Source organism: Rhinatrema bivittatum, chromosome 17 (genome assembly GCF_901001135.1).
Source record: "Rhinatrema bivittatum chromosome 17, aRhiBiv1.1, whole genome shotgun sequence".
Lineage (NCBI taxonomy): Eukaryota > Metazoa > Chordata > Amphibia > Gymnophiona > Rhinatrematidae > Rhinatrema > Rhinatrema bivittatum.
This window is the reverse complement of record NC_042631.1, coordinates 39,146,562-39,160,030: the sequence shown is the minus strand read 5'-3', so window position 1 is coordinate 39,160,030 and position 13,469 is coordinate 39,146,562. Positions and strand designations below refer to the sequence as shown.

The 13,469-nt window shown below is 45.3% G+C and overlaps 1 protein-coding gene across 5 annotated transcripts in view; it reads left to right on the top strand.

Moving 5' to 3' along the window:
• The first annotated feature begins 440 nt into the window (after nt 1-440).
• The window catches only part of BRSK2 (BR serine/threonine kinase 2), an 830,501-nt gene continuing 817,472 nt past the window's right edge, over nt 441-13,469 (top strand). For all 5 annotated transcript variants that reach the window (XM_029582478.1, XM_029582480.1, XM_029582479.1 and 2 more), the window contains exon 1: nt 441-784. In XM_029582478.1, coding sequence (XP_029438338.1) covers nt 691-784 — 94 coding nt within the window. In that variant the 5' untranslated portion in view covers nt 441-690. The remainder of the gene's footprint in view (nt 785-13,469) is intronic.

The following is a 13,469-nucleotide window of genomic DNA, read 5'->3' as shown; positions in this document are numbered from 1 at the left end:
ACAGGAGGAGATGGTAATAGACCCTAGGTTAGGGCTCAAGATGCTCCCGGAGGCCAGCCAAGCACCAGCTGCCGGCCGGCCATCAGTCGGTCCATGCACCTGAAGCCCGGATTAAAGTCAATTCAGAGACAAAAATCCGCTCTGACCAATCAGAGAACAAGCTCTGGGGACCAATCAGAGGGAAGGAAGGGGGGGGAATTCTGTCCAACGGCCAATCAGAAAGATGCTTACATCACAGCTTCGGGGACCGGCTTCCATCGCCAGTCCTAGAAGGCAAGGGGGTGAAAAAAAAAAAAAAAAGGCAAGCACCTCGAGCTGGTCTCCGTGCTGCTGGTGCCCGCTGTTTCAGAGCGCGAGACGGCTGCGCGCCAGCATCATGTACTTCGCGCCTTAGAGCCTCTTCCGCTTTTTTTTCTTTTCTTTTTTTTTTTTAATTTAAACATTTGCCACCTTTTATTTTATTTAGACTCCAAGCGCCCGTCACTGGTGGAGGATAGGAAACCCACAGGGAGCGCGTGTGTGCCTGAGAGAGAGAAGAGAGGTCGTTGCTTGTCTAGGAGCTGCAAAGTGGGATTAAAAAAATAGGGTTGCACTGAACTGATAGCAGGCGTGGTACAGTAATCAGCGGCCGGCTACTGGAAGGAAGAATTTCTAAAGAAGCCCCCCACCTCCCACCCCAACGGGATAGCCATGAGCTCCACGGGGAAGGAAGGCAGCGGAGCGCAGCACGCTCAGTACGTGGGACCCTACCGGCTGGAGAAGACCCTGGGCAAGGGACAGACAGGTGGGTTTGCGGCAGCGGATCCGCGGCCGGGGTCGGGGCCGGGTTAGCCCATCTGGTTCTGGAAAAGCCTGGCTGTATTTATATGTACTGCCCCCCCCCCCCCCCTGCCCTACAAAGGGGGCAGGATTTTATTTTATTTTTTTAGCATAAAAAGTGCATGTAGGGGAGGGAAGGATGTTTCGCTGGGATTGATGTCAGCTCATCGTTTTGTAGCTGGTTTTTTTTTTTTTTTTGTGCGTGTTTCTACGTGGCTGTTCTCGCTTCCGCCCCTAATTCTTATTTCTGAGCATCGGTGAATAAATCGAGGAGGTGGTTGTAAGGATGTTGCCCAGGGAGCAAACTTCCCAGCGGTTCTGTTATATGACATCATAACCGAAGGAGGGTGCAGTCTTCAGTGTGCGAGTCCGCCGGGGCTGCTTAAAATGTCTATTCATGAACGGATGGGGGGGCGTGAATAAAGCAACGGTCAGCCCGGCTGCCAAAAAACAATTCGGCAAGCGGGTGACATCTGCAGACTTCTCGCGATCTGAACAATGCGAGGGGGGAGGGGGTCTTTTAACGTAAAAGGAGTTTGTGTGCCTTGGAAAAGGGGTAGGTGGTGGTTGAGAGCAGGTGTTCTGACCAGTGCGAGATAATTAGATTCATCAAATGCATTCAGGATTTGGGCTCCTTGGTGGATTGAACGGGGGGACCCCTGTTCCGGGGGGGGGAGAAATAAGGAAGGTGTTTTCTGTCAGGGAGACAAAATATGTATATTTTGCGCTTCTGTTTCTAAAGGTAACAGGAAGCTAGGAATCCAAACTATGATAAATATAAGAGGTGGCTATTTCGCAAGGTTGTATTTTTTTAAAATCCTGATCAGCCAAAGAGCTTTCACCACCCCTTTCATTTGTATTTGCAGGTGAGATTTTCTTATCAAGTGTGTTGTTGGGTAAAAAAAAACAAAAACCAGAGAAAAGCCCTGACTTGGCCGTCTGTTGTCTGAAGGATTTACTAGGCGTTTCCATCCCCAGCTGCTGCCTTGCTTTTTTTTTTTTTTTATGCCTACCCTGTGTGGCGGTGGCAGCAGCAGCAGCAGCATCTCTGCAGTCTGCAGTTTCTTAGAGACCGAGTCCAGATCATTCTTTGACAGGAGTGCGGCTCTCCTGTCATAAAACAGAGATGAGGGGGAGTTAGTGCTCTGCGCTTTCTCCAAACCTCTCTTCCTCTCACTAACAATATTTAAATTTTTTTCCCCCCCCCCCCCCCTTTTTTTTTTTGTGACACTAAAAATTCCTGGGTGATCCGCAGTTAAAAAGCCTTAATCCTAAACCAAAGAGAGCACAGCTCTGCAATGTGAGTGGCAGTGAAGAACTCACTTGCAAATGCTACTACAGTATTCCGTTTCCTAGTTTAAAACATTTTATTTCGTTAGACGTAATTAAGCTGCCAGCCTTGCTTCTGATTATGGTAACATTTTTTTTTCTTACCTGTGTCAGCTGCATGAACTCCTAATGCACAAATTATGAGTCTTGTTTGTCCCTAGTGAGACACTGCAGAGCCTACGTTTTATCTTAAGAGCCTAATCCATTGGATGCTGAAGATGAGTTGTTTAGGATCCTCACTATAAGGCTGTCTGTGTTGTAACCCAGTACATCTGTACTCCCAGTCTCTTTTATCAACCTGTTCACAATGACATCATCTCACTGTGGGCCTGATGCACTAAAAGGTTTTATCCCACTTTGTGTCCGAGAAAAAGATTTACCTTTCCTGGCTGTCAAGAACAGCCTCATAGGGGCTCTGGTATAGAATGCATGCAACACTATGCTCTGCCTAGGAGGTGGGATGGCAGGAACCTTGTTGCTGGGAGAGGCATGCCCAGATACTGCAGTTGAAAAGGTTTATAGGTGGCTTTGGAGGGGCTTCCCCTTGTTAATCTTCCTGTTTTTTGCTCAGTGATTAGAAAGAGGGCGTATGTGTACTGTAGATTTACTGAGAAATTGGTGGGCAGGAAGAAAATTTCGCTTTCTTTCAATTGATCTGTGAAACCGGATCACCAAGGGAATGTTGCAAAATGTGCAGACGATGTGGTGTTTAAGGAGGGGCTTCCTTGATGGCAGTTGTTGGTCCCTCCTTGACCCTCCCCCCACCCCATGCATTAATCTGGTTTTCCTCTCCCTCCCCAGTGAAGGATATGGGCCTGTTTCTCTTGCATCTCCTCACCTTCCACAAATTTGTAGTGAGGGCAGAAACCTCTCTAAGGTGCATTTAAAGCTTTTTTATTTACCCTTTCCTCTTCCAGAATTCAGGGGTAGAGAGTGGATTTTATTTTCTTTTGTTTGTTCATTAATCGGGTTTACAGGCTAAAGCATTGTGTGGCTGGCTATGCACTGTAGCTTGCTCTTCCCTTTCCCCATGGATGGGGAGGGGGATGCTCTGAGGGAGCTAAGCCAAGCAACCCAGTTTGATTGCTTTTGTCCTCAGTCCAGCAGGGTTTGCTGATTGAAGGGTGGGACAGAGAATGTGGGACAATACTGTTTGTCTAGTCATCAACAAAATGCGATAACATCCTGAGGAGCCTTTTGTTATAAGCAAGTAACAAATATTTTTAAATAAATATAAAGATCAGTCTTCAGCAGTACGGTGCAAATTTTGTTTTTAAAACATGAAGTTATTTAGCATGGCCATGAGAAACCTGAAGAGGTTCTGGACAGTGTTTTCATGGACCAAGTGATGGAGTGAAGGGGATATATATTTTTGGTACCTAATAAATAAATCTCCTCAAGAGAAGGTGCAGTGATGCTGAAACATGGTCATAAAAAAAATCTAAACAATTTGTCTTACTCTTGGGTTGAGAGTGGTTTCCTCACAAGGTTGTATATTCTTATGTGCTGAACACTTCTTTTTTTTTTTTTTTTTTTTTTTTGGTTGGATGAAGATTTACGGGACATTATGTATCTGAAAACTTTGTTTCATTTATTTGAGAGTGCATTGTAAGCGTATAAATTCTCTTTTTAAGAATGCCTTTCACTGGCAACCGATGAGTACAAGAGGAATTTCATGTAGACTACTGTAAATGAGCAGCAACTTTGCATGTTAGACTAACACGGAGTGAGATTTATAGAGCTCTGCCTTTCTAATAAAAATGCTGTGGGCGGATTTACAGTATCAGTGCATAAAACATAATAAATGCACTAAAACCTAACCAGATCAAAATCAATTACACAACATCAAACTATAAAACACTGAAAATAAAATCACCCTTAAAGCTTACCAAAAACAAACTACCCAAAAAATTGGAACAGCCTAAACTAATGAAACAGCAAACCCAATAACATAAGTGCAATCATCGGAATTTCAACCAAAAAGCATAAAACTTACAAAACATGATAAAACCTAAAAACTTCTTCAATGAAGGTATAATTTGTAGAAAATAGAATCACTCTGCACCTAATATAAATGATGAAAGGGACATAAATCACTTAAGTATAAGATTTCTCCTAGTTTCTTTACAATTGATTAAGTGTTATTCTGGGCAGCTGTTAGATGGAATTCCTAGAACAGTCTTGCACAAGCAAGCAAAAGTCTAATTTTTATACAGGGATTTCAGTCACCAGAGGGGGCAATTTAAATACCCAGTTCTAAATTCAGGGGAAAAAAAAAAGGGACAATCTCTTCTGCTGGCATGGAACACGGGTTTTATTTTTTAAAAAGTTGTTCTTAGCACATGACTTCTCCTTGTGCTCTTGCCTTTAAATTTGTTTAAATTTGGGCCACTGCAGCATGGTGCGCTCGACCGAGTGCACTGTTTGGCCGCACATTTTTTGATGCGCTACTTTTACCCCTTATACAGTAAGGGGTAATAGCACGTGGAAAACGCGTGTCCAACCCCCCCCCCCCACCCGAAACTAATAGCGTCTGCAACATGCAAATGCATGTTGATGAGCCTATTAGTCCCGTGCGATCCAGAAAGTAAAATGTGCAGCCAAGCCGCACATTTTACTCTCAGAAATTAACTCCTGCCTCTATATCGCTCCATGGTGAGACCGCACTTTGAATTCTGTGTACAATTCTGGTCGCTGCATCTCAAAAAATATATAGTTGCGATGGAGAAGGTACAGAGAAGGGCAACCAAAATGATAAAGGGGATGAAACAGCTCCCCTATGAGGAAAGGCTGAAGAGGTTAGGGCTGTTCAGCTTGGAGAAGAGACGGCTGAGGGGGGATATGATAGAGGTCTTTAAGATCATGAGAGGTCTTGATGTGAATTGGTTATTTACACTTTCAAATAATAGAAGGACTAGGGGGGCATTCCATGAAGTTAACAAGTAGCACATTAAGACTATTAGGAAAAAATTCTTTTTCACTCAGCGCACAATAAAGCTCTGGAATTTGTTGCCAGAGGATGTGGTTAGTGCAGTTAGTGTAGCTGGGTTCAAAAAAGGTTTGGATAAGTTCTTGGAGGAGAAGTCCATTAACTGCTATTAATCAAGTTTACTTAGGGAATAGCCACTGCTATTAATTGCATCAGTAGCATGGGATCTTCTTAGTGTTTGGGTAATTGCCAAGTTCTTGTGGCCTGGTTTGGCCTCTGTTGGAAACAGGATGCTGGGCTTGATGGAACCTTGTTCTGACCTAGCATGGCAATTTCTTATTTTCTTACCAATGAGGGAGGCATCCTGTCTGAAACAAATTGTGCAGGGAGAAGGCCTTCCCTTGTTAACATGGGTGGAGTGACCAGTTGTCCGGTTGTAGTCCCCTTTCTGCTTCTGGCAAGGCCCTTGTTTAGTCATTTGACCTGCAGGTGATGGAAGCGTACAGATGTCTTTCGAGTGGATAACGAGCAGGGCAGGTGCAAGGGTCCTATTAGGCACCCTAGGCTTCAGGTTAATGTCCCCAAACCACCCCCACCGCCCTGCAACTTTGATAATTTAACCTCCGTCGTCATGATGCCTCCACTACCACCTCTTCCAGAACAGTCCTGTAGCGCCACATAAGTGGACGGAAGGAGGACAACGTTCACAAATGGTAGGTTTTGGTACATGTGACTTACCTGAGTAAAAGGACATTGGAATTTTGCCCGGCCTAAGACTAGACACGGTTCAAAGGGTAACTGATACAAAGCCCGCAATTAAAAAGTACCCGTAAGCTTTGTACCAAACTAGATAGTTTTCTGTTTTTTTTTTTTCAATTGCCTCCATATTTTTAAATATTAAATTTTTGTTTTGTGTGTGTGCATGCACACGTTTAAAAAATCATGTCAGAATGTCTGACTTTGTCATCTCTTGATTTTGGAAGATAAGACTTTTTTTTTTTTTTGCTTAATACAAACGAAATGCGCACACCTCACTGGCTGCAGGAAGTCTGTGAAATGGCTGGTTGGGTTGAACTCAGATGTTTGTTTCCTCTTGCTTCTTGCTGTATAAAAAATTATTCAAATTGTAAGTAACGATGGTGAACTCTCTCCATAACCAGGCAAGTTGTGATGTAACACAAAACCTTGCCAAAAAGGGGTCATTTGGAACTTGCCATACCAAAACAGTGGTAATTCCTCGAACTGGAGCTGCAACAAGCCAATCTCATGAAAAGGCAAAAATGTAGATATTACACTGGGCCCTAGAACAGGGTCACTATTCTTCTCATAAGAACATAAGATATGCCATCAAGCTCAGTATCCTGTTTCCACAGTGGTCAGTGGTCAATCCAAGTCACAAGTACCTGGCAAGTACCCAAACATTAGATCACAAGCTACTATTGCTTATTAATTACCATCATAGCAGTTTAAGGAACTTAACCAAACCTTTTTTTAAACCCAGTTAGACTAACTGTGTAACCACATCCTCTGGCAATGAATTCCAGAGCTTAACTATGCGCTGAGTGAAAAATAATTTTCTTTGATTTCTTTTAAATGAGCTACTTGCTAACTTCATGGAGTGCCCCCTGGTCCTTCTATTATCTGAGAGAGTAAATAACCGATTTACATTAACTTGTTCAAGTCCTTTAGTGATTTTGTAGACTTCGATCATATCCCCCCTCAGTCGTATCTTCTCCAAACTGAACAGCCCTCACTTCTTTAGCCTTTCCTCATAGCGCAGCTGTTCCGTGTCCCTTATTTTGGTCACCCTTCTCTGCACTTTCTCCATTGCAGCTATATATCTTTTTTTGAGATGCGGTGACCAGAACTGCCCACAGTTCACAAGGTGCGGTCTCACCATGGAGCGTTATGACTTCCTCTTTTTTTTTATTTTCCATTCCCAACATTTTGTTTGTTTTTTCCACAGCATACTGGGCCAGGAGAGCAATGCACTAAGAACACTTGAAACCATTTCCCCCACTGAAACTACTTGTGACCTTTATCAAGTTTTCTCCCATTGTCTCTGGTACCCCCTTGGATTGTAAGCTCTTTGGAGCAGGGACTTATTGTACCTGAATTCTAAAAACGTTCTAAGCTGCCTTGAGCATTTGACAAGGTGGGCTGAAAATCCAAATGTATTATTAGCAATACACCTTCTATTGCAGAGGTCCTCAACCTGAGGCTCTTTGAGTACATACATGTAGCTCTTTTCTGCCGCTCAGGCCGAGCGCACAGTTAGCCCCCATTTGGACGCGCGTTTTCCACACGCTATTATTACCCCTTATACAGTAAAGGTAATAGCACGTGGAAAACGTGGGGCCAACACTCCCCCCCAAACTAATAGCGCGCATCACATGCAAATGCATGTTGATTAGCTTATTAGTTAGTCCCGCTCGATACAGAAAGTAAAATGTGCAGCCAAGCCGCACATTTTACTCTCAGAAATTAACGCCTGCCCAAAGGCAGGCGTTAATTTCGGCCAGCACGGGAAAGTGTACAGAAAAGCAGAAAAAAACTGCTTTTCAGTACACCCTCCGACTAAATATCATAGCGATATTAAGTCGGAGGCCCCCCCCAAAAAAATCTGCCCGCGGGTTGGAAGATGGGACGCTCAATTTTGCCGGTGTCTGTTTTCCGAACCTGTGACTGTCAGCGGGTTCGACATCCGATGCTGGTAAAATTAAGCATCGGCTGTCAAACCCGCTGGCAGCTGCCGCTTCTGTCAATAAGGAGGCGCGCTAGGGATGCGCTAGTGTCCCTAGCGCCTCCTTATTAGCGCGAACCCTCATTTGCATAGTGAATCGCATGCCCAGGAGAGTGGCCTGGGCGTGCGTTGGGAGAGCGGGCGCTCGTCTCGGAGCGCTGGCTCTCCCACGCTCTTTTACTGAATCGGCCCGAATGTTGGGAAGTAAGGGAATAACAGAGATCATTATCTGAGACTAGGCGCTGCATCTTTGATACTGCCCGCAGTCTCAGGCTGCAGTTCAAAGTTGCACAGGATTACTCGCTGTTTAAGTGGGAACCTGGAGATGTCCATCTGCGGGCTGCAGCACTAAGGGTTTCACCTCCAGTTGCTGCACTATCCTGCCTGTTTCTGATGCCATCCTGAAGAACGGTTGATAACAGCAGTAAGAACTGCTGCGTTAGCTGAGGCCGGGGGAGGGGGGGGTGATGGATGGAGGTGGGTTGGGGGCATGCAGGAGCAGGGGCTTTACTTGGGGAAGAGTGCTGGGCCTGCGCAAGAAGCATAATGGAGCTGTGTGGACAGAAGGTAAGAGCTGGAGAAAAGTGCAGGTGCTGTTTGGAAAAAAAAAAATAGAATAGAGACTTACTATGAAAGGAATTTTAGTCCTCTCACACTGCTTTTACATTGGTCACAATTGGTTTATTATGCATTATATATCTCTTAGGGTTTCTGTGTCTACATTATGGGGGCAATAATTAAATTCCCCACATAGTAATATTGCAAGTAGTTGTGACCCTACAGGATTTGCTTTAATAAAGCAAAACTGTGGATGGAGTTGGCTTTGATTATTGCAGTAGGATAAAGCACCCAGATGGATTTGTGCATACTGTTTTTCCAGGCCAAACTGTGGTGAGGGCTCCCTCGACTTAATTCTACTCCCAGGAAGACCTTCTGCATTATGCAGGTAAAAGGCATGCGGTTTTTTGGTTTTTTTTTTGGGACGCCGTGCATACCTTTACTCACACTGAGCAGTTTCCTTGGAGAAAACATTCTTACCTGCAGCAAGGGCTTTGAGCATGGCCCCCAGGAAGGGTCGTCTTCAAAGATGGGGAAAGTCTGCAGGTACACACTTACCTGCAAAGTTTCCACAGATTTTCAAAGGGGAACTACATATGTACTCTTGCTTTGGGAAATATGCCATGCCAGAAGCAGAAAGTTTGTGCACATAACACGTGCTTGCGGATTTATGTGCCACGTTTTTAAAATCAAAAATCGCTCCCTCAGAACTCAGACCCGCAAATTTCTAATGAGCCATTCAAGCATGAAAAGTGTTTTATGCTCCATAAATGGCTTTGAAAATGATCCCCCTGTAAGTATGCATGTATTTGTTTTGAGGGATGTATTTAATAATAATCAAATGCGTGGTGTGGCTTTCAAAATATTTTGGTCAAATAAAATGTCTAAAAATGGCGCTGAGAAAAGTTGCAGATCCCTGTCCTGTTGTGAAAACAGAACAAGCTGGAATACATAAATTACAAGTTAGCAGGGTACCTTGCGTCGGTCCCAAACTCAAAACACCCCAAACCCCTCACCAAATAAGTCAAGAGGAGCACACGTTTATAAATAGAAATGCACAGACAAAAATGAACTCTTGTCCTTTCCAGCTTCTCTCCTGTTTGCTGGAGGGGAGGGGCTGGATTAGGGTCTTGGTTCCAGGCACACTGCTAGGGAAGGGACAAGCTGGAGCAGGAAGCAGAGGGCTGTTATCTGCTGCCTGAGATTCAAGCCAATAGTCATCAGGGCGGAGCGCTGAGTGTTCATGCATAGTAACCCCCCCCCCCACGTGGTATAGGGGTAACCCGCATGGAGAGGCAGTTACTACTCTAGATAACTTTCTGGGCAGACTGGATGGACCATTTGGGTCTTTTTCTGCCATTTGTTATATTGGTGTTTGCTTACCCCCCCCCCCCCCCCCCAAAAAAATGTGCTGTAGACAGTAGTGTAGCCTGCTTAATGGATGGATGGGATTGGCCCTGGCGCTGAATCAGAGGCCCACGGGGGGTTGGGTGGCACTGCGCTGTTGAGAGCATCTGCCAGGTGGAAAATTTAAGCAGAGGTTAAGTATCTGTGAACAGAATAGGTCTTGTGTCCTTTTTCACAAGAGTAAGGATGCTAATCCCAGTGCACGGACTACATTCAAACACAGTCTTACCCCTAGATTCATCATCCTGCTAATCTGTCCCGGCTACGTTTATAGCAGAATGATGAGTTGTGAAAAAAGAGGGGCTGGGGGGGGTGCGATAGCGGGCAGTCAGCCGCTTTGTGGTGGTGCGGTTTCGCCCGTCGCGGTGCGGCCACGCCGTACACTACCACCCCCCCCATAGCGCCACGGGAAAAGGTGGTGGTATTTCCCATGGTGCTGCCGGGCCATAACCTCCCCCCCACACTCCTCCCCCTTCCCCTGATTAGCACAGCATCGCTGCGACAACGGCCCATCGCAGAATAAAGAATGATCCTGAAAGGAAAGACACTTTCTCATTGTTTGAAATAGGATTCCTTTGAGCCCTGTACAGCCCTTTTTGATAAAGAAAAAGGAAAGCATCGTACAAATGCACTAATAGCTTTACATTTCTCCTCTGCCCATGTGGAACCACTTGTGTGTGTAAATCGGATTGCCAGACGTGTCTAAATTTGTTCTGGAACTGTTGCCGAACCGGTTGCTGTAAAAACCAGATAATTCTCATTGTGCGTGCTGTAAAGCAGCGATCCGTCATGGCTGCTAATATTTCCAGCCAGAGAAATTTCGATACCTGCTGCAGCTGTCAGGGCCCAAGGAGCGTAACGGAGCCCACCGGTTTCAGAAAGGAAGTTGCATCATAGTATTTCCTGTCCCGCCTAGAGTGGGCTTTTCTGTCCTGGCGTTTCCTGCTCTTTGGGTGGGGAAGAACCAGACTAGGCACTTCCATAGGGTACATTTGTAGCATCATCTAGAAGCTCGAGCGCCGGACCAACTTTAACACTTCCCAAAGGTGAAGGCACGGTGTGTGTCTCTCTTGCTGGCTTCCTATGCTGCTCATCTCAGCAGGCAGGTTTTGCAATCTGCAAAATCGGAAGCAAAGCCTCACTGGCCTGGAACTTTCTTTTGACATTTTGCATCAGAGGCATTGTTAGGTATTTAAGACCTGGGGCACAGTTCTATAAGCCCTCTTCCACTGAGAATTTGTAACTTGTTTGGGGCATTAGAGCAATAAGACATAATAAGTTTCCAAAATAAACAAACTCAACAGTCAAGATCAGCTCTCCTCCTCCCTGTCACCACCAATCCTGTAAAAAAACAAAAACAAAAAACAAAACACAAAAAACCAAACAAAAAACGCATAATGGTCACGCTCCCTCCCACTGTACTTATTTATTTTTTTAAATTTTAAATGGATTTCTTTCTCACACATAATAAAAACGCAGCAAAATGGACTTCACTCGGTTCCTCACTGCTCATTGATAGGGCCCAGAGCACTGCTGATGGCCCCACTCTTCTTCCAGTGCTGGCCCTCTCGCCTGCGGTTCATGCTGCTGCTGTATGATCCGAATGGGCCCTGACGGGAAGCGAGGAGGAGCCAGTGCTGCAGGCAGAAGCTTCCATTTCAATTCACTGTTTGTCAGGCTGTGTTTCTCTTGGCAAATCAAAGAGATGAATGTAAAAATACCTATGTAATTGAGTTTGAAATGAAAGCATAAAATAAAATACAGAAGATAACCTATAATGGTTAAAAACGTTGAATCAGAAGCCACCCCATCAAATCTCTGACCACTGCATTCCTCCCCATATATCTCATAAATAAAGATTAACCGGGTTATGGACAGGGGAAGGTGAGAGGGCTAGCACTGGAAGGCCATCGGCAGTGCTGTGGACCCCAAAATAGCAGGGACTGAGTGAAACACATTTTGGGGTGTGGGTAAGAAATCCATTTAAAATAGAAATATGTTGGGAGGGAACCGGGCGGTGGGAGGGAAACTATGGTGGAGTTTGATTGTAGCAGAAAGATAACAAGAGGGGTGGCACTGCGCTGTTGGGTAATGGGGGATAAAAGACAAGATTTTGACCAAAAGAGAAAATGTTCAGAGTTGGAGTGGAGGGAGAAAAAACCACCAGACATAGTTTAAACTTTCACTATTCTGTGTGCTTGAAATTTGCAACATACCTTTTTGATTCGCTGCTGCACAATTATTCTTGCGTAGCAGCGACTTGCTATGCAAATGTGTGTTTTGTTTTGTTTTTTTGCTGTAAAACAGAATATAAACTATAAAATGGTTCAATCAGTGTATTCCTATCGTTTAGTCTTGCCATTTTAAAATACTGCAGGCTGTTGACGAGCACCAAAAGGTCCAAACTTGGCTCCAAGGCCGACCACACAGCAGCTTCCTTACAAGAGGAGGAGTTGGACCCTGGAGCCTCTGGTGTAGTGTGTGGTGGGAGCTGGCACTGTGTGCTGCGGGGCAAGGCAAGGGTGGCTGTTTCTGGCACTTCTGAGGTGGGGATAGGGATGGGATGCTGCTGCTGTCGTTATCACCCTGGTCAGTCGGTCAGCTGCGGCTTGTCTGCAGCTTGTTTGGGCTCCGGCTGTCTCCTGTCCTGTGAACCTGTTAAGAGTTAAACTGTTAACTGATTATAATAATAGTTAAATGGGTACTTTTTAAAGACTAAATTTTTATATCATTTCTCTTAGGAGCAGGATTGCATGTTAGTAAGAATAGTCAGGGATTGGAGGGCAAATTCTTCTGTATCCTGTAAGAAGTGCAATGCTCAAAGCTGGTGTCCCAGGACCTTGCCTGTCTGTCTCTCACCTTCTCTCCCCCCTGCTAGTGCAAATTTCTTTTCCTTGTTTCCCATCCCCTCCTGCCAGTGGAAGAGTAATAGTGCTCACTTGCATCTGTTGCCTCTGCTGGTTTTGCTATGAATTATAAATTTGTGTGGGGCCGGTGGGGTACACAAGATTATAGAGCCCTTTGCCGACTTCACTTTGAAGGAGGCAGATGCAGGTGAGAAGTGCTGCCCTGAAGGATGGCCCTTTGGCTCAGTGACTGAGCTGTGCACTACTATGGGTTCGCTCCCTGGGTCAGCTGGGACTGGGCATGCTGCAGAGGGAGTAGTGGTCATGTGTGCATGGCCACTGGCTGAGGACCATCGCTGCAAGGATGAGACCAGTAGGTACGTTGTGGGAGATATGAAATAGGCGTAACATCCCCAGGTAACTGCGAATGAAAGCCCGTGGATGCCAGCACTGCTTTTGATTTGGGATAGAATCACAAAGAAGCAGAGGAAAACAGTCACTAGGAAGAGAATTGCACCAATGGTGGGGGTACAGAGGTTATAAGGAGGAAGTGTGTTTGGTGGTAGATGAAAGGCTACCGATGGCACTCCTGTAGGAAGGATGCCCCATTTCCGTGCAGTGCTGCTGTGCACTTGTAACCCCAAAAGCTGGCCCTGTTTCCAAGGTCAGATGTGTGAGACTAGGATTAGAAATTGTGGTGGTGATAAGCTATTAGAACGAAGAAGGTGATACTAGGAGTGCCATTATGATCTGGAAGATATGCAGTTGGTACCAGATCTGGCCAGCTTGTCCACAGCTCATGTTGCGGAACATCTGTACGTGCAGTGCAACTGCACGT